The 17,063-nt window shown below is 38.1% G+C and overlaps 2 protein-coding genes across 5 annotated transcripts in view; one reads left to right on the top strand and one right to left on the bottom strand.

Annotated features, from left to right (window-relative positions):
• The window catches only part of RBP4 (retinol binding protein 4), a 27,038-nt gene extending 14,985 nt beyond the window's left edge, over positions 1 to 12,053 (top strand). For 2 of the 4 annotated variants that reach the window (XM_035536937.2, XM_035536947.2), the window contains exons 2-6: positions 3,773 to 3,908; positions 4,534 to 4,670; positions 4,830 to 4,936; positions 6,265 to 6,477; positions 10,652 to 10,951. In XM_035536937.2, coding sequence (XP_035392830.1) covers positions 3,780 to 3,908; positions 4,534 to 4,670; positions 4,830 to 4,936; positions 6,265 to 6,477; positions 10,652 to 10,665 — 600 coding nt within the window. In that variant the 5' untranslated portion in view covers positions 3,773 to 3,779 and the 3' untranslated portion in view covers positions 10,666 to 10,951. Of the gene's footprint in view, positions 1 to 3,438; positions 3,607 to 3,772; positions 3,909 to 4,533; positions 4,671 to 4,829; positions 4,937 to 6,264; positions 6,478 to 10,651; positions 11,233 to 11,947 lie in introns of those variants that run through there. The other 2 variants (XR_004777207.1, XM_050711869.1) reach the window with 2 other exon arrangements.
• FFAR4 (free fatty acid receptor 4) lies at positions 11,895 to 17,063 on the bottom strand. The gene is made up of 3 exons (XM_035536925.2): positions 16,536 to 17,063; positions 15,967 to 16,095; positions 11,895 to 12,302 (listed from the first exon to the last, which is right to left on the bottom strand). Exons 1-3 carry the CDS (start codon positions 17,061 to 17,063, stop codon positions 11,895 to 11,897), a joined length of 1,065 nt encoding a protein of 354 aa, XP_035392818.1.

Here is a 17,063-nt window from a genome sequence, read left to right as displayed (position 1 = left end):
CCTTCCTTTTTATTATGCAGTTATAAGTGAAACTAAAATAGGTCCTACAATGAAAGCTTTTTTCTGCCATTTGCTCTGAAAATCTCACCTTTTCCTGCATATTTTCTGTCACTATTCCTAATGGAAAATATTACAGAATTTTACAAGCTATTAATGTAAAAGAATAATTTAAATGCAAAATCACTGCCAGAAGCTAACCCTTTCTGGCAAAGGTAGAAGGCTTCTTTCCTCCTCAATTATATAGTTTTAAGAAATACATACCCACTTTTTAAAACTTTCTGTAATATTCAAAATATGCTGCCAGTTTCAAATGTTGGAATGGAAAGTCATATATGAAATTTATCAAGTTGGCAACTTAGCACAAGCTTTGTTAATTTATGATTTACATTAGAGGCTATTTCTATGCTTATGTTATTGATATTTTAATTAATCTTTTAAATTTAATTGTCTAAGCTTTCCCAGAACCCATGATGCCATTTACTTGATCTCTGCACGTTGGTCTCAGATTCAATTGAAACCCTTGCCCAAATTCTGTTCCTCTCTGTTTGCCTAAGAAGTAGAAATCTGCAAAGGATATATCCTGGTTCCAAAGATCTGGATGAGGATCACTCGCTGGCACCATTTCTCAACTGAGCCCATAGCCCAGCTCAATCCAAATGATTATTAACTGAGGCAAAGTTTACACTGTTTATGAGTTTACATATGAGTTTAGCTGGCATAGCTGCATCTGTTAGGACTGAGAAAAAATTCACCCTTGAATTGCCATAACAATGCTAGTCTGCCAGCAGCCTCCCCTCCTTCCTCCACTACACTACCGATCCAGATGTAACTGGCTTAGCAGAGGAGACTTTTTGCCTAGAAAGCTTGTCTCATTGAACCAAAGAAGTGCTTTACAAGCATTTGTGAAAGGACTTCATCAATGTAAACCGTGTCACAGCTAGGCAGAGTTGGAAATACAGGCAAACCAGAAGAGGCAGAGAGCCAGACATTTCCAATATGACCTCAAATCCTACTGACTTGCCCAGGTCCTCTTCTGCAGTTGTTGAAATCTGACTTGGAAATACCGATGTGACTGCACTGCCACAAATCCACGACGACAGCAGTTCAAAATAAAAGTTTTCTCTGGCATTGCCCAGAGTTTGTAAGGACCCCAGGCCTGAGGAACTGAATGAATTATAAGTTATAATTGCTAAGTCTTTGCCAGGCACCTCCACCAGATGAGCTGCCAAACATTGCAGAGGTCATTGGAGGCACGCAGTTAAAGAAATGCTGTGCCATGGCTAATGCAAAATACAATTATTTTGATTTATTATTGTTGATGACCTCAGATTAATTTAAGAGACTGAAATGGCTCTTATATATAGAGAGAACTGATTTTATAAAAAATTAACAGAAGTAAATTTTCATTTTGGTGAAACTTGGATTGGTCTCCTCTCTGTAAAGCTGTTCAGGACAACATGTTATAAGTTTAATGGGACTAGTGACCTAGATTTTCAGAGGTTGCCAAATCTCATCAGATTTTGATTAATTTGGGTGTGTTACCATAGACACCTTTGAAAACCTCTGCCATACATTTTTCATCGATAATTATGTTATCAACAAAACTTTTTAGGAATAGGTTTGATCCTGAAAGAACCTCTCTGGGAATATAAATCTGTATACAGATTTTTGAAGAGGACAAAAGTAAGAGAAATAATAATGTTTCACAAATTATCAGAGAATAAAGAGAGAAATGTTTTCTTTGGCATTAAAGACAGTAAGAAATTTAAAGTTTATAAATAAAGCCATAATCTTTCAGTCATGTGAGACTGAATGAAGAAAATCCATGTTGATTTTGATCTTGTAAATATGATGAATTCATATATTAACACTAGTGTGTGTTTTGTAAAAGTTGTGTAAAGATCTGTATATATAACTGGCATCACCATTGCCAGATGCTGGTGCAAGGTTTTAAAAGTCACTAGCAGGATATAGATTGCTGTTGCTCCTCAGTCTGTGTGGAAATTAGCAAACTTGAAATCTCATTTAAAAAATGGAAATACTGGCTTTTTGAAAGACTACTGTTGAAAGTTTTAAGACAATTAATATCCACTGAATTTTTCTGGTTACTTTTGTTAAATAGGTTTTTTACGCAAAAAAAAAAAAAAAGTTTAACAGTTTAACATTAAATATAATATAAAGTGTCTGATGATATCCAGGGAATCAAAGGCTTCAGAACAGACTTTAACAGCCCAGAGCATTTTATGTTTGAGAAAGTGAACAAAAACATAGTACTCTCTATGCAAAAAGGTTCCAATGCAAAGCAGAAAAGAAAGAATAGCATAAACCAAGCAGTCTGTGCCACTGTGTGCATTACATATGAAAAAGATTGTAAAGGGCAGCAACAGTAGAAAGTTTATTTATTTTTTTTTTTAATATATAAAAGGAACAGAAAGGTGAAACACATTTCCTGGAAAGACCATGCTGAATAAACTGTTTTATTTCTGTACACCCACTATTGAAATATTTTTATGCTTCATCAATATCTCCATATTTGAATTATATTTTTATTTAATTCTGAAAGTGATGAACACAAACCCTTCAACTAACAGGCTTCTGCCTTTACTCTTCGGAAAACTGGGAGGTGAAATAAGTAGGTGAATGAGTTCTCTTGGTAACGATCATTCTTACCCTACTCTGATTACATATCTAGAAAATAATTAACAGGTTTTCTCTAATGCTTCCTAAAGATGTTGAAACTATAGAACAAATATTGACTGACAGGCAGAAAACTTGCCTGGACAGGAGAAAACAGTAATGGTTTATATAACTGAAAACAGTTTGCCAAAAAACAAAATAGAAATTCTGGAAGCTCTGATTTATAATTGATGCCAAAAGGACCAGATGTGGTGTGTACATGCTCTCAGGTATTTGCAGGGCCACACAAGTGTGTTCTTCTGCCTTCTTGAGGTTTTGCAGGGCCCCAGCTCCTTCTCCTGAGAGGTAGTTTTGGGCACCGGAGCCATCCTTTGGGATGCAGGAGGGAACCTGTAGTGAGGATCTGAAGAGGCTTTCAGAGATGATAGCATAAACTTGTATGATGTTTGCCACTGGTTACTGGGGGAAGAGAGGAAAGGAATTTGGGGAGGAGGTGGAGGAAACAAGCCTGCACCTTGTAAGTGGCACATTGGGCAAGAAGTACTTTGGACCTCAGTGTGTAAAATGGCAGAGAAGGTGGAGGCGGCTGGCTCCCCTGCTGTGAAAAGGTGGGGTGCCTTTCCTTCCCATTGTTCTACCCACACACGTGCACACGCCTTCCCCCCATTGTGAGCTCTGCCTTTGGGTTAGGAAAACCAGAGAGGCATTCGATCCTAGCACCTGCTCGCTTGGCTGCGGGTAAAGGTCAAAGACCACCTGAGCCCATGGGTATTATGCAAGGGACCATTGTGAAGGGGCCCCAGACTGCAGCATGCATCAGTCCGCCTCCCTGCTCCCCCTCCAACTCTGGCTTTGTTCCTCAGGGGATTGCGAAAGCCCCAGGACTACATAAAGCATTCTCTGTCTGGGTGGCCTGGCCACTGCCCCCAACACACAGATCTTGAGAGACTGCAGGGACTGGCACTGACTGTAAGGGACCCTGCTGCGGTGGGCTGGGGGGAACTGGGCACCTTGCCTGCATCAGGGAAAACTGCACAATGCCCTGGGGACATGTCAGGGCAACCCTCCTCCCTTCCCCGGGTGTCTGATGGAGCCCATTTCTGATGCTGTTCTTTGTCTCTTGCTGTTGCTGCAGGGATAGGATGGCCTACACCAGGAAAGCTCTGCCCTGTTTGCTGCTGCTGGCACTCACCTTTCTGGGAAGCAGCATGGCAGAGCGGGACTGCCGGGTGAGCAGCTTCAAAGTCAAGGAGAACTTCGACAAGAACAGGGTAAAACTTCTTTCTCTTCTAGATCTGTGATGTCTTGCCTAGCTGCCCTTCCCAGGCTACAACATCTGGCACTGTGTGGTCACATTTTTACTCAAAGTTACGGATTGCAATGCTGAGAAACAGCAGAAGTGTGTGATGTTGCCCACACCTCTACAGTGGTGGATCCTGATGCAACCAATACAGGAATATTGCAGAAATGTAGGTTAAGCAGGCTGCTCTCAAACTATATGGTCTAAATGGAAAAGGACTGTAGTGACTCCATTGTTTTTATGAAAAATGCCTGGTGTTTTCAGGCAACATTACAAAGGAAAAACATATTTATATGTAGATGTCAAGATCTGCCAGTTGTTATCCTACTCCCACCAAATTTTCTGTTCTCAATACAGCAGAACGGTAAATACAAAAAATAAAAAATTAAAAAAAAAAAGTCAATTCTTTCTTTTGTCTGCATTAGGGCATGCTAGATGTTAGAAGACCTAAATTTGTTTTTTAGGTACAACTTTAAGGCATGGTGTCAAAGATCTTCATGTCCTTCCCTTTGTCACCCTACCCTAATTTGTAATGTCTGTTTGTAATATTTTCCATACTTCTGGGGCTAACTGCAGCCTTTCTCATTTCCTTGCAGTACAGCGGCACCTGGTATGCCATGGCAAAAAAAGATCCTGAGGGGCTGTTCCTGCAGGACAACGTGGTAGCCCAGTTTACTGTAGATGAAAATGGACAAATGAGTGCCACTGCAAAGGGCAGAGTCAGACTCTTCAAGTAAGTTTTTTGCAGTCTTCCTTTTGTTCCATTCCACTAAGTTTCTGCTTTGCTTGCTTGTGCTCCAATCCTACCTTCTATCCCTGTGGCAGTCACACAGTCTCACCAAATCTGTGCTGTTAGGTTTGAATGTGATGTTTTCTTTCCCCCTGACTGCAGTAACTGGGATGTCTGTGCTGATATGATTGGCTCTTTCACTGACACTGAGGATCCTGCCAAGTTCAAGATGAAGTACTGGGGAGTTGCCTCTTTTCTGCAGAAAGGAAGTGAGTACTTAGCTATAGAAGATGCAGAGCTAATTGGGAGCCTAGTTATGTTGAATGTCCATGCTTGGGAAGAAAAAAGTAGTGCTGAATTTCTTAAACACTTAAAACATCTAATAATTATAATACAGCAAAGTCTTAACATGAACAAGGTAATCACTACTTTTTGGATGGGACAGCTGTCTGATTTTGTTTAAAAAACTGAAGACCAGACCTCTGTATATCTTTGTGTTTCTTTTGTTTGTTACCAAGCAATATAATCTAAGGTCACTGTTCAGAAGAAATAAAGTATTTTAAGTATTGCTTTAGTTCAGAACTCAGTTACTAGATTCCTCTGTTCTCTGCAAAGTCTAACATCAGACTTGGTCCAGCAGGGAAGAGAATTTTGCAACTATTCTTTTGCTTAATCTGGTATCTGCAAATGTAGGGATTTATCTGTTCTAAGAAACAAATATGATCCGGTATATATATATATATTCATATTTTCCTTTCCTGTCATTTCTCACACCCTATGCAAAATTAGTTTATTGAGCCAAGTAGACATTCAGTCACTTGTAGCTCAAGGCATTTCCATGCATTGTTTCCAAGAAAAGCAGGTAGAATTTGGAAGTGATTGAAACCTCATTCTCTCCAAAAGCAGTTATAAAGAATGATTTGGATGCCAATTTCTCTTGAATTGTTGCTGAATCTCCTCACAGCATGCTGATTAATGAAGTTTTCATGGATACTGCAGATTACTTGCTGACCTGGAGCTCTATCTTCCTAAAAACTGTGGTCCCCACCCACAGGAGAGACAGGGAAGATAACTGAATTCAACTGACAACTGCATTAATCTTTTTCCTTAAAAATATGATTTAAGTAACACCCCTGGAAAGAAAATAGTGATGACTTTTGAGTAATCTGGCATGACTGGCATGACCAAGAGCTCTTTTTTTTTTTTTTTTTTTTTTTTTTAACTATTTCTGACTGTACCCTTTGTTTGGTTAAAATAAGAAAATCTTAGTGTTAACAGTAGCTCCTCTAATACATAGTTCTATTTTTTTGTTTGGTGCCATATTTTGTAATGATTTTCAGGCATAGATTTACAAGATGTTTACTAGTACTTCCTCATGCTGCTCTTGTTCTATGCCCATGTTAGAGGAGAAGCAGTGGTGCCAACCTTTCTTTTCTCTCCATCACTGTCCCTAATATATATGCTTATTTAAAAAAAAAAAAAAAAGTTATTGTATTAACTCTATATATGACCGTGATCTTTATAGATCTCTATTGATTTATTAGATTTTACTTGTGTCTCTGTAACTCCTTTGCTTCTTTGCTATGGTTTCTTCCAGATGATGATCACTGGGTAGTGGACACAGATTATGATACATATGCTCTTCATTATTCCTGCCGCCAGCTAAATGAAGATGGCACTTGTGCTGATAGCTATTCCTTTGTGTTCTCCCGGGACCCTAAGGGATTGCCTCCAGAGGCACAGAAAATTGTCAGACAAAGGCAGATAGACCTCTGCTTGGACAGAAAATACAGAGTTATCGTTCATAATGGTAAGAATTTTTTTTTGAACAATTTTATTTCAGGATTTACTGAGAAAAGCACTTGAAGTCTGTTGCTCATTAAATAGCAAATGCATGAAGTGGCTGTAATATTGTCTTTTGAAAACTGGAGCTTGTAGTAAGTTCACTTCTACTTTTACTTCTCTTATCTGAAGGAGAGAGAAGGTGTATAGCTTTTTATGTGGTGTATCGCATCAGCTGAAACAATAATTAGAGGAAGTTGTAAAACAATTAAATCAATGTAATATGAGTAAACATAGTAAGGATAAACTTTGCTGCTGTAAAGAGAAATTCTCTCTCTTTAATCAGAATTCTTTGCCTTCCTTAAAAAGCGTTGGTGAAAGAAATAGAATGTGTTTTCAAAAAATTCTTTGAAAATTATTCACAAAAGGCTTTTAAAGGAAATCAGAATTTTTGGAATGGATACAGATGCAGACTTTGTATCAGCGGAGGGTGTCCATTTCTCACAGGTCCTCATGCTAACCATTTCACAAAGGGTTATGGAAGAGGGACATATCCCTCATGCTAGAGGTATGACCCTATCTTGAGTTATATAATCAAGCGGAACTTGCAACACAAGGAGGGATACAGATTAGCTCACTTCTGCTCAGCTCCTCTATGCGTCCTATCTTTGCGTCCTACTTTTCGGTCTGAAAAACTGCAGAGAAGCTGTGGGGCTACATTTGCCATGTGCACATTTCCAGCACAACAGAAGTGTTCAAGAGGTGGGGACAGAGGGAGAAAGACTCAAGTTGTTTTTAGTCCATCCAGCCAGTAGAGTGCAGCACAGAAAGTTCAAAAATATATTAGAAAAGGCCAAGTGACTACTTATGCTAGTTTAATCAGTGATCTGGAAGAAAACATAGTATATTTACTGATAAAGATTACACATGGAGTGGGAAATAGTAAATTATGAAGAAGACAGATCAGAATATTTAGGGCAAAGAAAATGGCAGTTTTCCCCCACTCCTATCTTTGCATTCTGGAAAACAAGATATTTACAGAATACTTGACTGGTGAATCACTGGAATGTGAACTCCCAATACAATGCTATGGCCAAAACAGTTAGCGTGATTCTTGAGTGCATAAATCAGGGGTGTCAAAGATGAATTTACAGACTCATATGAGAATACTGTGCTTGGCATAGGTCCACTCAATATGTCTTGTGTAACTGGGAAGGGTACTGAGGATTAATTAGAAATTTTAAAGAAAAGCAGAGAAAATGATTGAGTTTGCAAAATGTGTCCCCTAGTGAATATTTCAAAAAGCTTGATCGTTTTCTCATCAGGAGAGGTTGAAGACTGACCTGAGCAAAGTCTATGCTTGCCCACACAAGCAGTGAGAATTGGATAGTAAAGGACTTGCAAACATAGGAATAATAAAATAAAATGGATGGAACTTTAAACTGGACACATTCAGAGCAGAAATAAATAGCCATTTGTTTAACTCCAAAGTTCATTAACCTTTGGAACTATTTATCAAGAGCTGTTCCATGGTCTTCATCACTGAAATCTGTAAATCAAGATAAAAGGATTTTCTAAACAACATGTTGGAATAAACTGGGATTGACTGAAGGAACTTTGGTGCACTATAAAGAAAGTCAGAACAGATGAGTAGTCAGGTCTTGTGTCTTTATTACCTGTTCATCTGATCTATAAACAGGGAGTAAATATATAGCCACGTTGTAAAGTAAGTATCATGATAACAGGGTGCCTAAAAGATCTGCTAAGGTGGTTGGTGGCCAGTATACTCATTAGTGACCTGGAAAAAAGTGCCTGACAACAATAAAAATAAAAAATTTTTCTTGAATGAGAATTTGGAGGCAACATAACAGTATTTAAAGCAGGTTTAAGAGAAATCACAGATGCAAATGAAATTGGCTTTTGTTTAGTACTTGGTAATAAAGCTTCACAGGAAAAATTTTAACCACTCATATGCTGTTGAGTTCTGACCTGTGTGTTCAGGAAAGACATCTGTATGATGCAGCAGACAACATAATTAAAATTCTGATTCATTTGCTGCAGCAATCAGAAAGTTAATGATGTGTTCGATTGCATGAAGTATAGAATAGAAAATAAACAATGTTATTATATAAATTGATGATACTTTCTTGTTTTGAATACTACACTCACTGCTCTTCAAATGAAGTATGGAAAAAATTAAAATTTCTGAAGATGAGAAAACAAAATAATGAGATGATTAGAGATGTTAGGGAGGTTTTTGCATTAAATCTAAGATCAAGTGTAGATATACAGCTCTTGTGCTTTAACTGTGAGAGGTGTGTTATGGTGGTTCCTTGCATTTTTGTCAAACCAGAGAAAGTTTTTTTTACTATCCAACTGTAAAATCAGGACATTGGGCTAGTCTGAGTACCAGTCTGATTCAACACTGTAGAATCTGTGTTTCTGTTATTTCTAAGTTGTATGAGGCTTACAAGGCAATAAATGCATTGTCAATCCTTGCAAGAAAGTATAAACCAAAAAAAGAAAAAATGAGTTTATGAATTTATTCGTAATTTGTGCTACATCTTTTTAAATATCTCAGAACTTTCATATAATAGAATGCTTGTATTTTTCACAGAATATAGATCCAATAGGGTAATTTAAAAGCTCAGAATGTTTTTTGAAAGTTAAGCCCCAAATACTCTTTTACGTTCCTAACTAACCTTAATTTAAAACTTGATCTTGTTGCCTCCATTTTTTTACAGAAATATCAAATCTACCAAGTTCCACTGAGTGCTGTTCTCTTGTCTCCTACCCTCATTTATATTATTCAGATGTTAGGTGTTGAGTGCTGTGTCTGATAAAACCATTTGAGTCCAATACTGTTTGCAAATGAAAAATGGTAGTCTGGTCTCTAATGTTGTCTGCAGCATTTGTAAATGAAACTTAGAGCAAGCAATTTGCATTCTTCCATTACTGTGATCAAGACCCGTAATTACCATTTTGTTTGTTGATTCTGAATTATCTGGTACCATTAAGCTGAGTTCCTGAATATCAAATACATTTGGAAATGAGAGAATGACTGCAAGCTAAATTGACAAAAGATTATTAAAAGCTTTATATTAGAAACTCACAAAAATCACCTAATTCCTCATGAAATTAAGCATAAGCCTTGCTACTTTAGTTTTAATTCTGCTATTAAGAGCTGCAGAATTATTAGCAAAAAGAGCCAACTTCAATTATCTGCACCAGCCTGCATTCAGCTGTTATTGCGGTAAAATTCTGATTGAAGTTAATAGATACTGCAAGAATAGGCTTGTATCTGTTTCTGATTGCGCATACTCTGCCTATGTCTTGAAGCTAAATATTTTTTTCCGTTGATCTATCCGCAACTTTTTAAATTTATACTATACTAAATTCACCCCCAAAAGACTAATAGATGTATAAACCTTACCTTGATGGAAAATATATATATATATATATATATATATTTGTTCTTTGTATACTGTCTCTTTTAGGCAAAAGAGAAACATAGGATTTTTTGTTGTTGTTGTTATAACTGATCTTGCATTTCAGGTGGTAGCTCCCTTCCAAATATACATCCGGCTGTGCTGTATACACTGATACAGTCTCTCAGAGTATATAGCACAGTTGCTTTTAAGTTATGCAACGTGGGAGTGGATATCACAGTGTGGCTACTTTTAGAGCAAGCTTTTAGAGCATGATATTAGTAGAATTTAAAGCTAAATCTGCAGTTTAGCATTTATTAGAAGCAAAAATTCTGAATTAAAGAGCAGTATTTTCAGCTTAAAAGTAATAAATTCAGCTAATTTACTATTGCCATTAGAAGTTTTGGAGGTCAGGAGATTCTAATTTTGTTGAAAGACGTACTTAAATTAGTAATTTTTAAATTGAAAATACTTTGAAGCTTAAGTACATAAATAACACTTCTACCAGTTATCTGTTCAATGCCTTGCTTGTGAAAGTATTAAAATGCTCAGGACAGGTGTAACAGATTGGATAAATTCCTGTTTTGAGTTGAAAATTCTTATAAAGTGCAGAGCTAAGTAATGGCATATCATTACAAGCAACAGACTACTGGACTTAAAAACATATTAAAAGAAATTAAATATGTATTCATTTTAAGTTTGGTGAAATTGTGTATATTATAGTTTTGTCTAATATGGATTAAAAACTAAATTTTGGTTTTTTGTGTGTTACAGGATTTTGCTCTTAAGGAGATCCAAAAATATGGAAGTAAACCACGTGACAGCACCATGGATGTAAAGTTAATACGTTGATCAGGTGCTCTTTTGAAAAGCCTTTAGATGGCTTCATTTAGATTTTGAATATATTTATCTGAGCTGCATAGCTCATCTTGTTAATAAACCAATGAAACATTTTAATAAACTTGAATTACGGGGGATGCAAATTGTCTGTATGCACATCTGTACATATGTAGACATTGGTTTTATTAATAAACCATTATCATAATGCACTATTTTAAATTGCTGACAGATGTCAATAATTAAGAATTTAATCTTTTTTGTTATCGGTTTCAATTTCTGACTAATAGTGTTTTAATTGGAATATATATACGTGTGTGTATTTGCTTTCTAAAACTTACTTTCTTTTCAAGTATGATGTCATCTTTTTTTCTAGGAAATACTGGAAATCTTTTCCAATAGCATTTTAGAAAGGAGGAATGAATTTCAATGACTGTATATATCACTGCTTGATTTTATGACTACTGAAGACAGCAAAAAAAGCATCTTTTTTAAAGAAATAATTTAAACATAACAAGTAAACATGTATTTATTCTTTATTTATAAATTAACAAGCATTACGTCCATATTTTTAATTTGAGATGGAACCAAAATAGTCATTCATGTGGTGACAACACATTTATCATCTCATCTGCCCAAACCTTTATTCAGGTCGTCAGTTTTCTAACTGTATAATCAAGTGTCCTTTTTCTGGTAATTTACAAGAGCAGATACTCTCTGTGGATGTACATTTTCACAAGAAAGTTGATCTCACTCAGTAGAAAATACAGATTAAAAATGGAACAGGTCTACTCTTGATATAGCTTCATTATAACTTCATTAAAGTTAATAACATTTATGTCAACAGAAAATGTACTCCTATAGAATTTAATTCTTCTGCTAAGTACTTCAACTATTTTACACTCACCAAATTCACTGCCATATTTCAATTTCTTCCAGTATAAATTCAATCCATTGGATTAAATTGTGCAATCTTACTGAGGCAAAGCAATGAATTCAAGAGAATTTTTACCTTCTGGAATTAAAAATAATACAGATTTAGCTTCTTTCCCCTCCCCCCCCCCTTTTTTTTTTTTTTTTGCCTTTTCCAGCATGTAATACTATAGTATAATGACCTATTCAAACTGGGATAGTATAGCCATTAACATCCAAAGTGTGTCACTGTTCAAACTTTAAATAATTATCTGGTAATGAAAGACAAATTAGGTTGTTCACGTTTACTTCTTTTTGCAGTGGTTTCTGTACCAGCCCCATTCCCTATATGGTTCCCTGTAAAACAGAGAAGAATTTCCTGACATTTACGTCTGAAATGGGCAACATTATACAAAACTGGGTTGACAGCAGAGTTGGCAAAAGTGAATAGCGCTATCCAAAAGAAAACTGATGGCAAAATATTTAAATCTTGCTTGTAGTTCTGGACTAAAATTAAAAAAATAATGATAATAATTGGGCTCCACATGATGAAGAAGGAGATCATCAACACAATGAGGGCTCGGAATAGTTTGTAGTCCTGCTGGGAAACACGAATCTGATGATTTTGTGAGTAGGCCAAACCAGCATTTAAACTTTTTCTTGATGCTTTTGTAATCTGCAGTAAACGAGAAGAAAGTAGATTTCACTGAAACCTAGAAATATTCTTAACATATTTTTACAGGTGCAAAAGCAAGTCTCTGCACATGATGTTTCTGTTTTGAAAAGTGACTACTAAAAAAGGCATTGGAGAATTCCATGTTTACTTTTTGTTAATGGTTTCGTTTCAAACATTTTCACTTTACTATCGAGGTTTTTCTTCCTCTCAGCTGTGAGCTCACCTCAGCATTAATGAAACTGGTTGTTCTCTGCATGGCTCTCCAGAAGCCATAAATACTATTCAGCATAAAATAGGGCCTTAATTACTCATGAAATCCCATTAACTTCAAATTACAACTTCATTTTCTCTATCTAAATAATCCCAGTGATTTTTCCACAAATGCAAACTGGAACACAGCTAACAATCCTGTTGATGCACAAGAACGAACACAATCCAATTCTCTTATGGCCATGCTGGTATTATAAGGTAGGTATTAGAAGGAGCATGAATTTATTACACTAACTAAATCATGGTACGTTTTACTTTTGAATAGGATTTCAGGTTTTGTGTAAACTCTTAGTTTTTCAGTCAGTAATCAGAATTGCTTTCTATGAATTACTCTGAAATCTTACAGATCCTTTTGTCACTATTAAAATCTCTGTGTCTTGTAAAATTACCGTCTGATGTAATAAACCAGAGGACGGCTAGTTTGGGAATCTGCTATTCATGGGTGTGTATCATCTGTCATTAAATAGAATATTGAATCCTAAGGTCTTGCAGAAAACTTTAAATCTTAAGCTCTACTCACAATGTCTTCATTGTAGTTTGCACAGAACATTTGAAGTCTGTTAGATTCATATATGTGATGCAAAGTTAAAAATAAAAAAAAAAGAAATATTTGGAAAAAAAAAGCTAAATAATCAAGATGCCATTTTACCCCATGCATGGTTATTTTCAAAAGCTTCGATCAATCTGGTATTTAAGTAGGAAAGTCAAAAGCATAAGATTCTTTCTGTTATTTGTATGTGTGGCATTTCCCTTTACCAATAACTAAGAGAAGGGTAAGACTAATATGAGTAATACTTAATAGTATCCTGGTTCAGGTAAAGATGAAAATAGTTATTGAGTAATTTGTTCTTCTTTCTGCAGTTTGCTGAGTCTGTCACAGAAATTGATGTCCTAGAATAAGTATTCCTTAAGAACCTAGACATCTACCAACAATATCAATAGCCACTTCCCTGATTTAAAAGGGGCAGAGAATTCTGATATTTTGAACATGTAAAACTGTTCCAGCTTGATCATCTCCTGCTGTACCTTCTTGACATCCAGAAATCAGGCTAACTCTGAATGATTCAAGAGTTGTTCCAAGAGCATACATAACCCACCTTAGTAAGAACATGCATTGCATAAAATACAAAGGACTAATGCCCATTTCAAATATAAGTGTGCAGGGTTTTAAGCATTTGTCCAGAAAGTAGGAAAAACAAGCTCTGTACCCTCCTCAGCTTTCAGTTTTCAAAGCAATGTCTACAGAATGTCCTCAACCAGCAGGCTTTGTATCTCCCATAAAAGTACCCTCCATCTTCCCTGTTGGAACTGCACACTCTAGAACTAAGAATAAAAGAATCACCAGTACTGCAGTAAGACACAACTGCAACTTAATGAAATGCTCAACTGAAATGGGGTGATAGTGACATGTTTTGGATCCCTTTCTGGTGTGCCCAACATAAGGAATCTAGACACATACAGTGGGAATCTGGACTACACTCTGAGGACAAGTAATTTAAAGGTCATGTATATACAAGTAAGTACCATTCGTACTGATTCTTGCCTCTTACCTAAATCCATATGGGTTGGGCCTTGCCTCAGGGGGGAACACTGCAAGTGTAGACAAGTAACTCCATTAACTAAACATGCCTTCTAATCTGTCATTTTTGCCAGTGTTCTGGGAAGTGTTGTATAAAAATAATGTTCAGTTTCAGATTAAATTGAGCTACGTTTGTAGAATATATTTCTTATTAACTTAGAGCATCATCCTCATAGATGCTGTGTTAAATGAATACACTAATGCTTTGAACTGCTTCCAATAATACTTAGCATTGTACCCAGTGAGTACTGGCATCGTGGAGTGTTCTGATGAAGTTAGAGTGAATCTGTTCTTGGGAATGACTCAAGGATTAAGATATACTCCATCTGAGTTCTGGGTGCTTCCTGGAGAGCTGTGTGAGAAAGAACCAATTACAACACATGGGAATCTGCTATAGGCCTTATTCCTTTTTCAGTTCAGGAGAAGTGGTAACACATCTCAGCATCTGTGTTATCAAGCTGGAAAAGAAATGTGAGCATAGCAGCAAGCGGTTGTTTTGTAATCCACTATTCTGAATGCTTTGGGGGGATTCTAGATCCATACGTGCCACTTTGTTTTCCAAATCTACCTATAATAATCTGGAGTCTGCAAGGACAAGCAAAACACCATTCCTGTCCTGCTCTCTGAACAAGGACTGTGGCATTCCTTGGCCTGCAGTTTCTTGCAATTTTTTCAAAGGGCTTGGACTCCCCATTGAGTTACTGTATGCTCTTCACCTACAGGTAGTATGAGGTTGCAAAAGGCAAGTATTTTACTTCACTAGAAGAGATTTACCTAATGCATTTACCTCAAGATTGTAATGAGATTAGAGTGTAGAGAAACTCAGAACTGATGACTGACAACAAGCTTGAGTCTGATCAATAGCAGTCCATGCAGAGCCTCGGAGTCTAGGTCCCAGGTTCATGTACACCTACATATACCTCTGGTTCATGTACCCACAGCCTCTGGTGCTCACCATTTCACCAATTAATTCCCTGCTCGATAATCGGTGTATTTTGAGATTCCTTTCCAAAGCTTTTATTTTTCCGTAGTAACACAGTATGAGAAATTTAATTAGCCCATACAGAAATCAAGAATCTTTCCAGGGCAGTTGCTAAAAAACATACATTCCTGTACTTTGAAGTTTTCTAGCTCTTTTCTCACACTGTTTTTGGAAGAGGAGGCGTTATAAAATCAGATTTTTAAAATGAATTTAGGTGTCTAGTACCATGCTTGCTAGGATATAGACTTTGGTGCCTGTATTTCAACATCTACTCAGAAAGAATGTGGATGTGGTGTTCGGTTTACACTCTGCAAAGTCAGAAGTTGTGGAGGAATAAATGTGTTCTAATAAAATCTGTGAACTACAAATCCATGCAGAAAGCAGAAAAATCAGTAGATCTAAAAAGTGAAGGACTGTTGTTTCCAATCCTGCCTTTTTTTGCTTTCCTACAACTCCCTTGCAAGTCTGTGGAGTCTGAGCTAAAGAAATGCAACATCTAGTTTTCAGTTATTTCAGATGCTTAAGTCTGTATGCATTTAGGAGATTGAGAGTCTTTAAATACGAATAACACATAAATGGAGAAGGGTATTAAATACTGTATATAAATGACGACAAACTTCGTGTTAGGCTTCTCATAATGTGCCGTTCAAGCATGTCTTTAGTTGAAATGTACAGGCTTACAGGTTGAGATGTCTCAGTTTGTATCACACACCTTTCTACCAGAGCTAATAATGTCTATACTCTTTAAGTGTGTTTGTATACAATGATGATATGTTGATGCCTAGTGAATGGCTGTTTACTTCTCCTAGTTGTTTAACAAAATAGAAAAGTACCTGCAAGATTCTGGAGTAACTGATGACAATGACTAATCCCGGTATTAAAAAGACAACAATGGCATAGGTCACATCCCAAAGTATTTCTCCTGCAGTGCTGGGCCAAACCAAGGTGCAAATCTGAACCTCCTGTTTGCAAAGAATAAAGAAGAAAATTAACATTATACAGTTATTTTTTACCACAACGTTGCCCTTATCCCTCCCGTGCCTACAAAGAAAACGGCTGCAGACTAAACTGAACCTGTGAAAACTTTCACGTATCACTTTATGTTTTTTAAAGCCCACACGTGTGGCTTCACAAATAGGTGAGTTGTCCTCAATCTAGTCAGTGCCATCAATTCCGGACAATATGCTAACGGCAAGTTTTACACACTAACGTGTGCCGAAACGGGGAATTTCGACCTACAGAGGGGAGAGGAGCAGCCTGACCCCTGCCGAGCCCCATTTCAGGACGGTCCGGGGGCCGCCTGCTGCCCGCCTCACAGCCCGCTGCTGCCCGCTCCCCGGCGCCGCTCGCCCCCCGGTGGCGGAGGCGGAGAGCCTGGAGCCTTTCCCCCTCTCGCCCCTACCTCCCCGGCGGCGGCGGGCAGCCGCATCACGGTGAAGAAGCAGCAGAGCGGCAGGGTGACGGCGGCGGCGAAGCCCCAGACGAGGAGGGCGACGGCCAGCACCTTGCGGCGGCGGCAGGCGGCGTGGCGCAGCCGGGCGATGCTGACGACGCGCTCCAGGCTGACGGCCGACAGGGAGAGGATGATGACGGTGCCGCTGAGGGTCATCACGTAGAAGAGCATGTGGCAGATGACGTCTCCCAGCACCCAGGACTCGGTCCAGCGCACGACGCCGATGAAGGGGATGGCGGTGATGAAGAGCAGGTCAGCGCAGAAGAGGTTGAGGACCAGGCAGTTGGCGACGGACAGCCGGTGCCGCCGCCAGGCCAGCAGGCAGATGCCCCAGACGTTGCCCACCAAGGCCAGCAGGAAGATGGAGCCCAGCGCCACCGACTCACCGATGCGCAGGGCCGTCACGTTGCGGCCCCTGAAGTCCGAGAAGAAGGGGAAGTAGGTCCTGTGGCCCCCCGCGGCCCCGGCCCCGGGCAT

The sequence above is a fragment of the Cygnus atratus genome, chromosome 7 (genome assembly GCF_013377495.2).
Source record: "Cygnus atratus isolate AKBS03 ecotype Queensland, Australia chromosome 7, CAtr_DNAZoo_HiC_assembly, whole genome shotgun sequence".
In the NCBI taxonomy this organism is placed as follows: Eukaryota; Metazoa; Chordata; class Aves; order Anseriformes; family Anatidae; genus Cygnus; species Cygnus atratus.
This window is presented reverse-complemented; position numbering and strand designations above follow the sequence as displayed.

What these genes read in the sequence shown, in the direction of transcription:
- FFAR4 (XM_035536925.2), bottom strand. Translation starts at nt 17,063, where the DNA reads ATGCCCGGGGCCGGGGCCGCGGGGGGCCACAGGACCTACTTCCCCTTC. An exon ending in TGCCCGCCGCCGCCGGGGAG is followed by an intron (nt 16,096 to 16,535) that starts GTAGGGGCGAGA and finishes CTTTGCAAACAG; the next exon opens with GAGGTTCAGATTTGCACCTT. An exon ending in GTTACTCCAGAATCTTGCAG is followed by an intron (nt 12,303 to 15,966) that starts GTACTTTTCTAT and finishes CGTTTACTGCAG; the next exon opens with ATTACAAAAGCATCAAGAAA.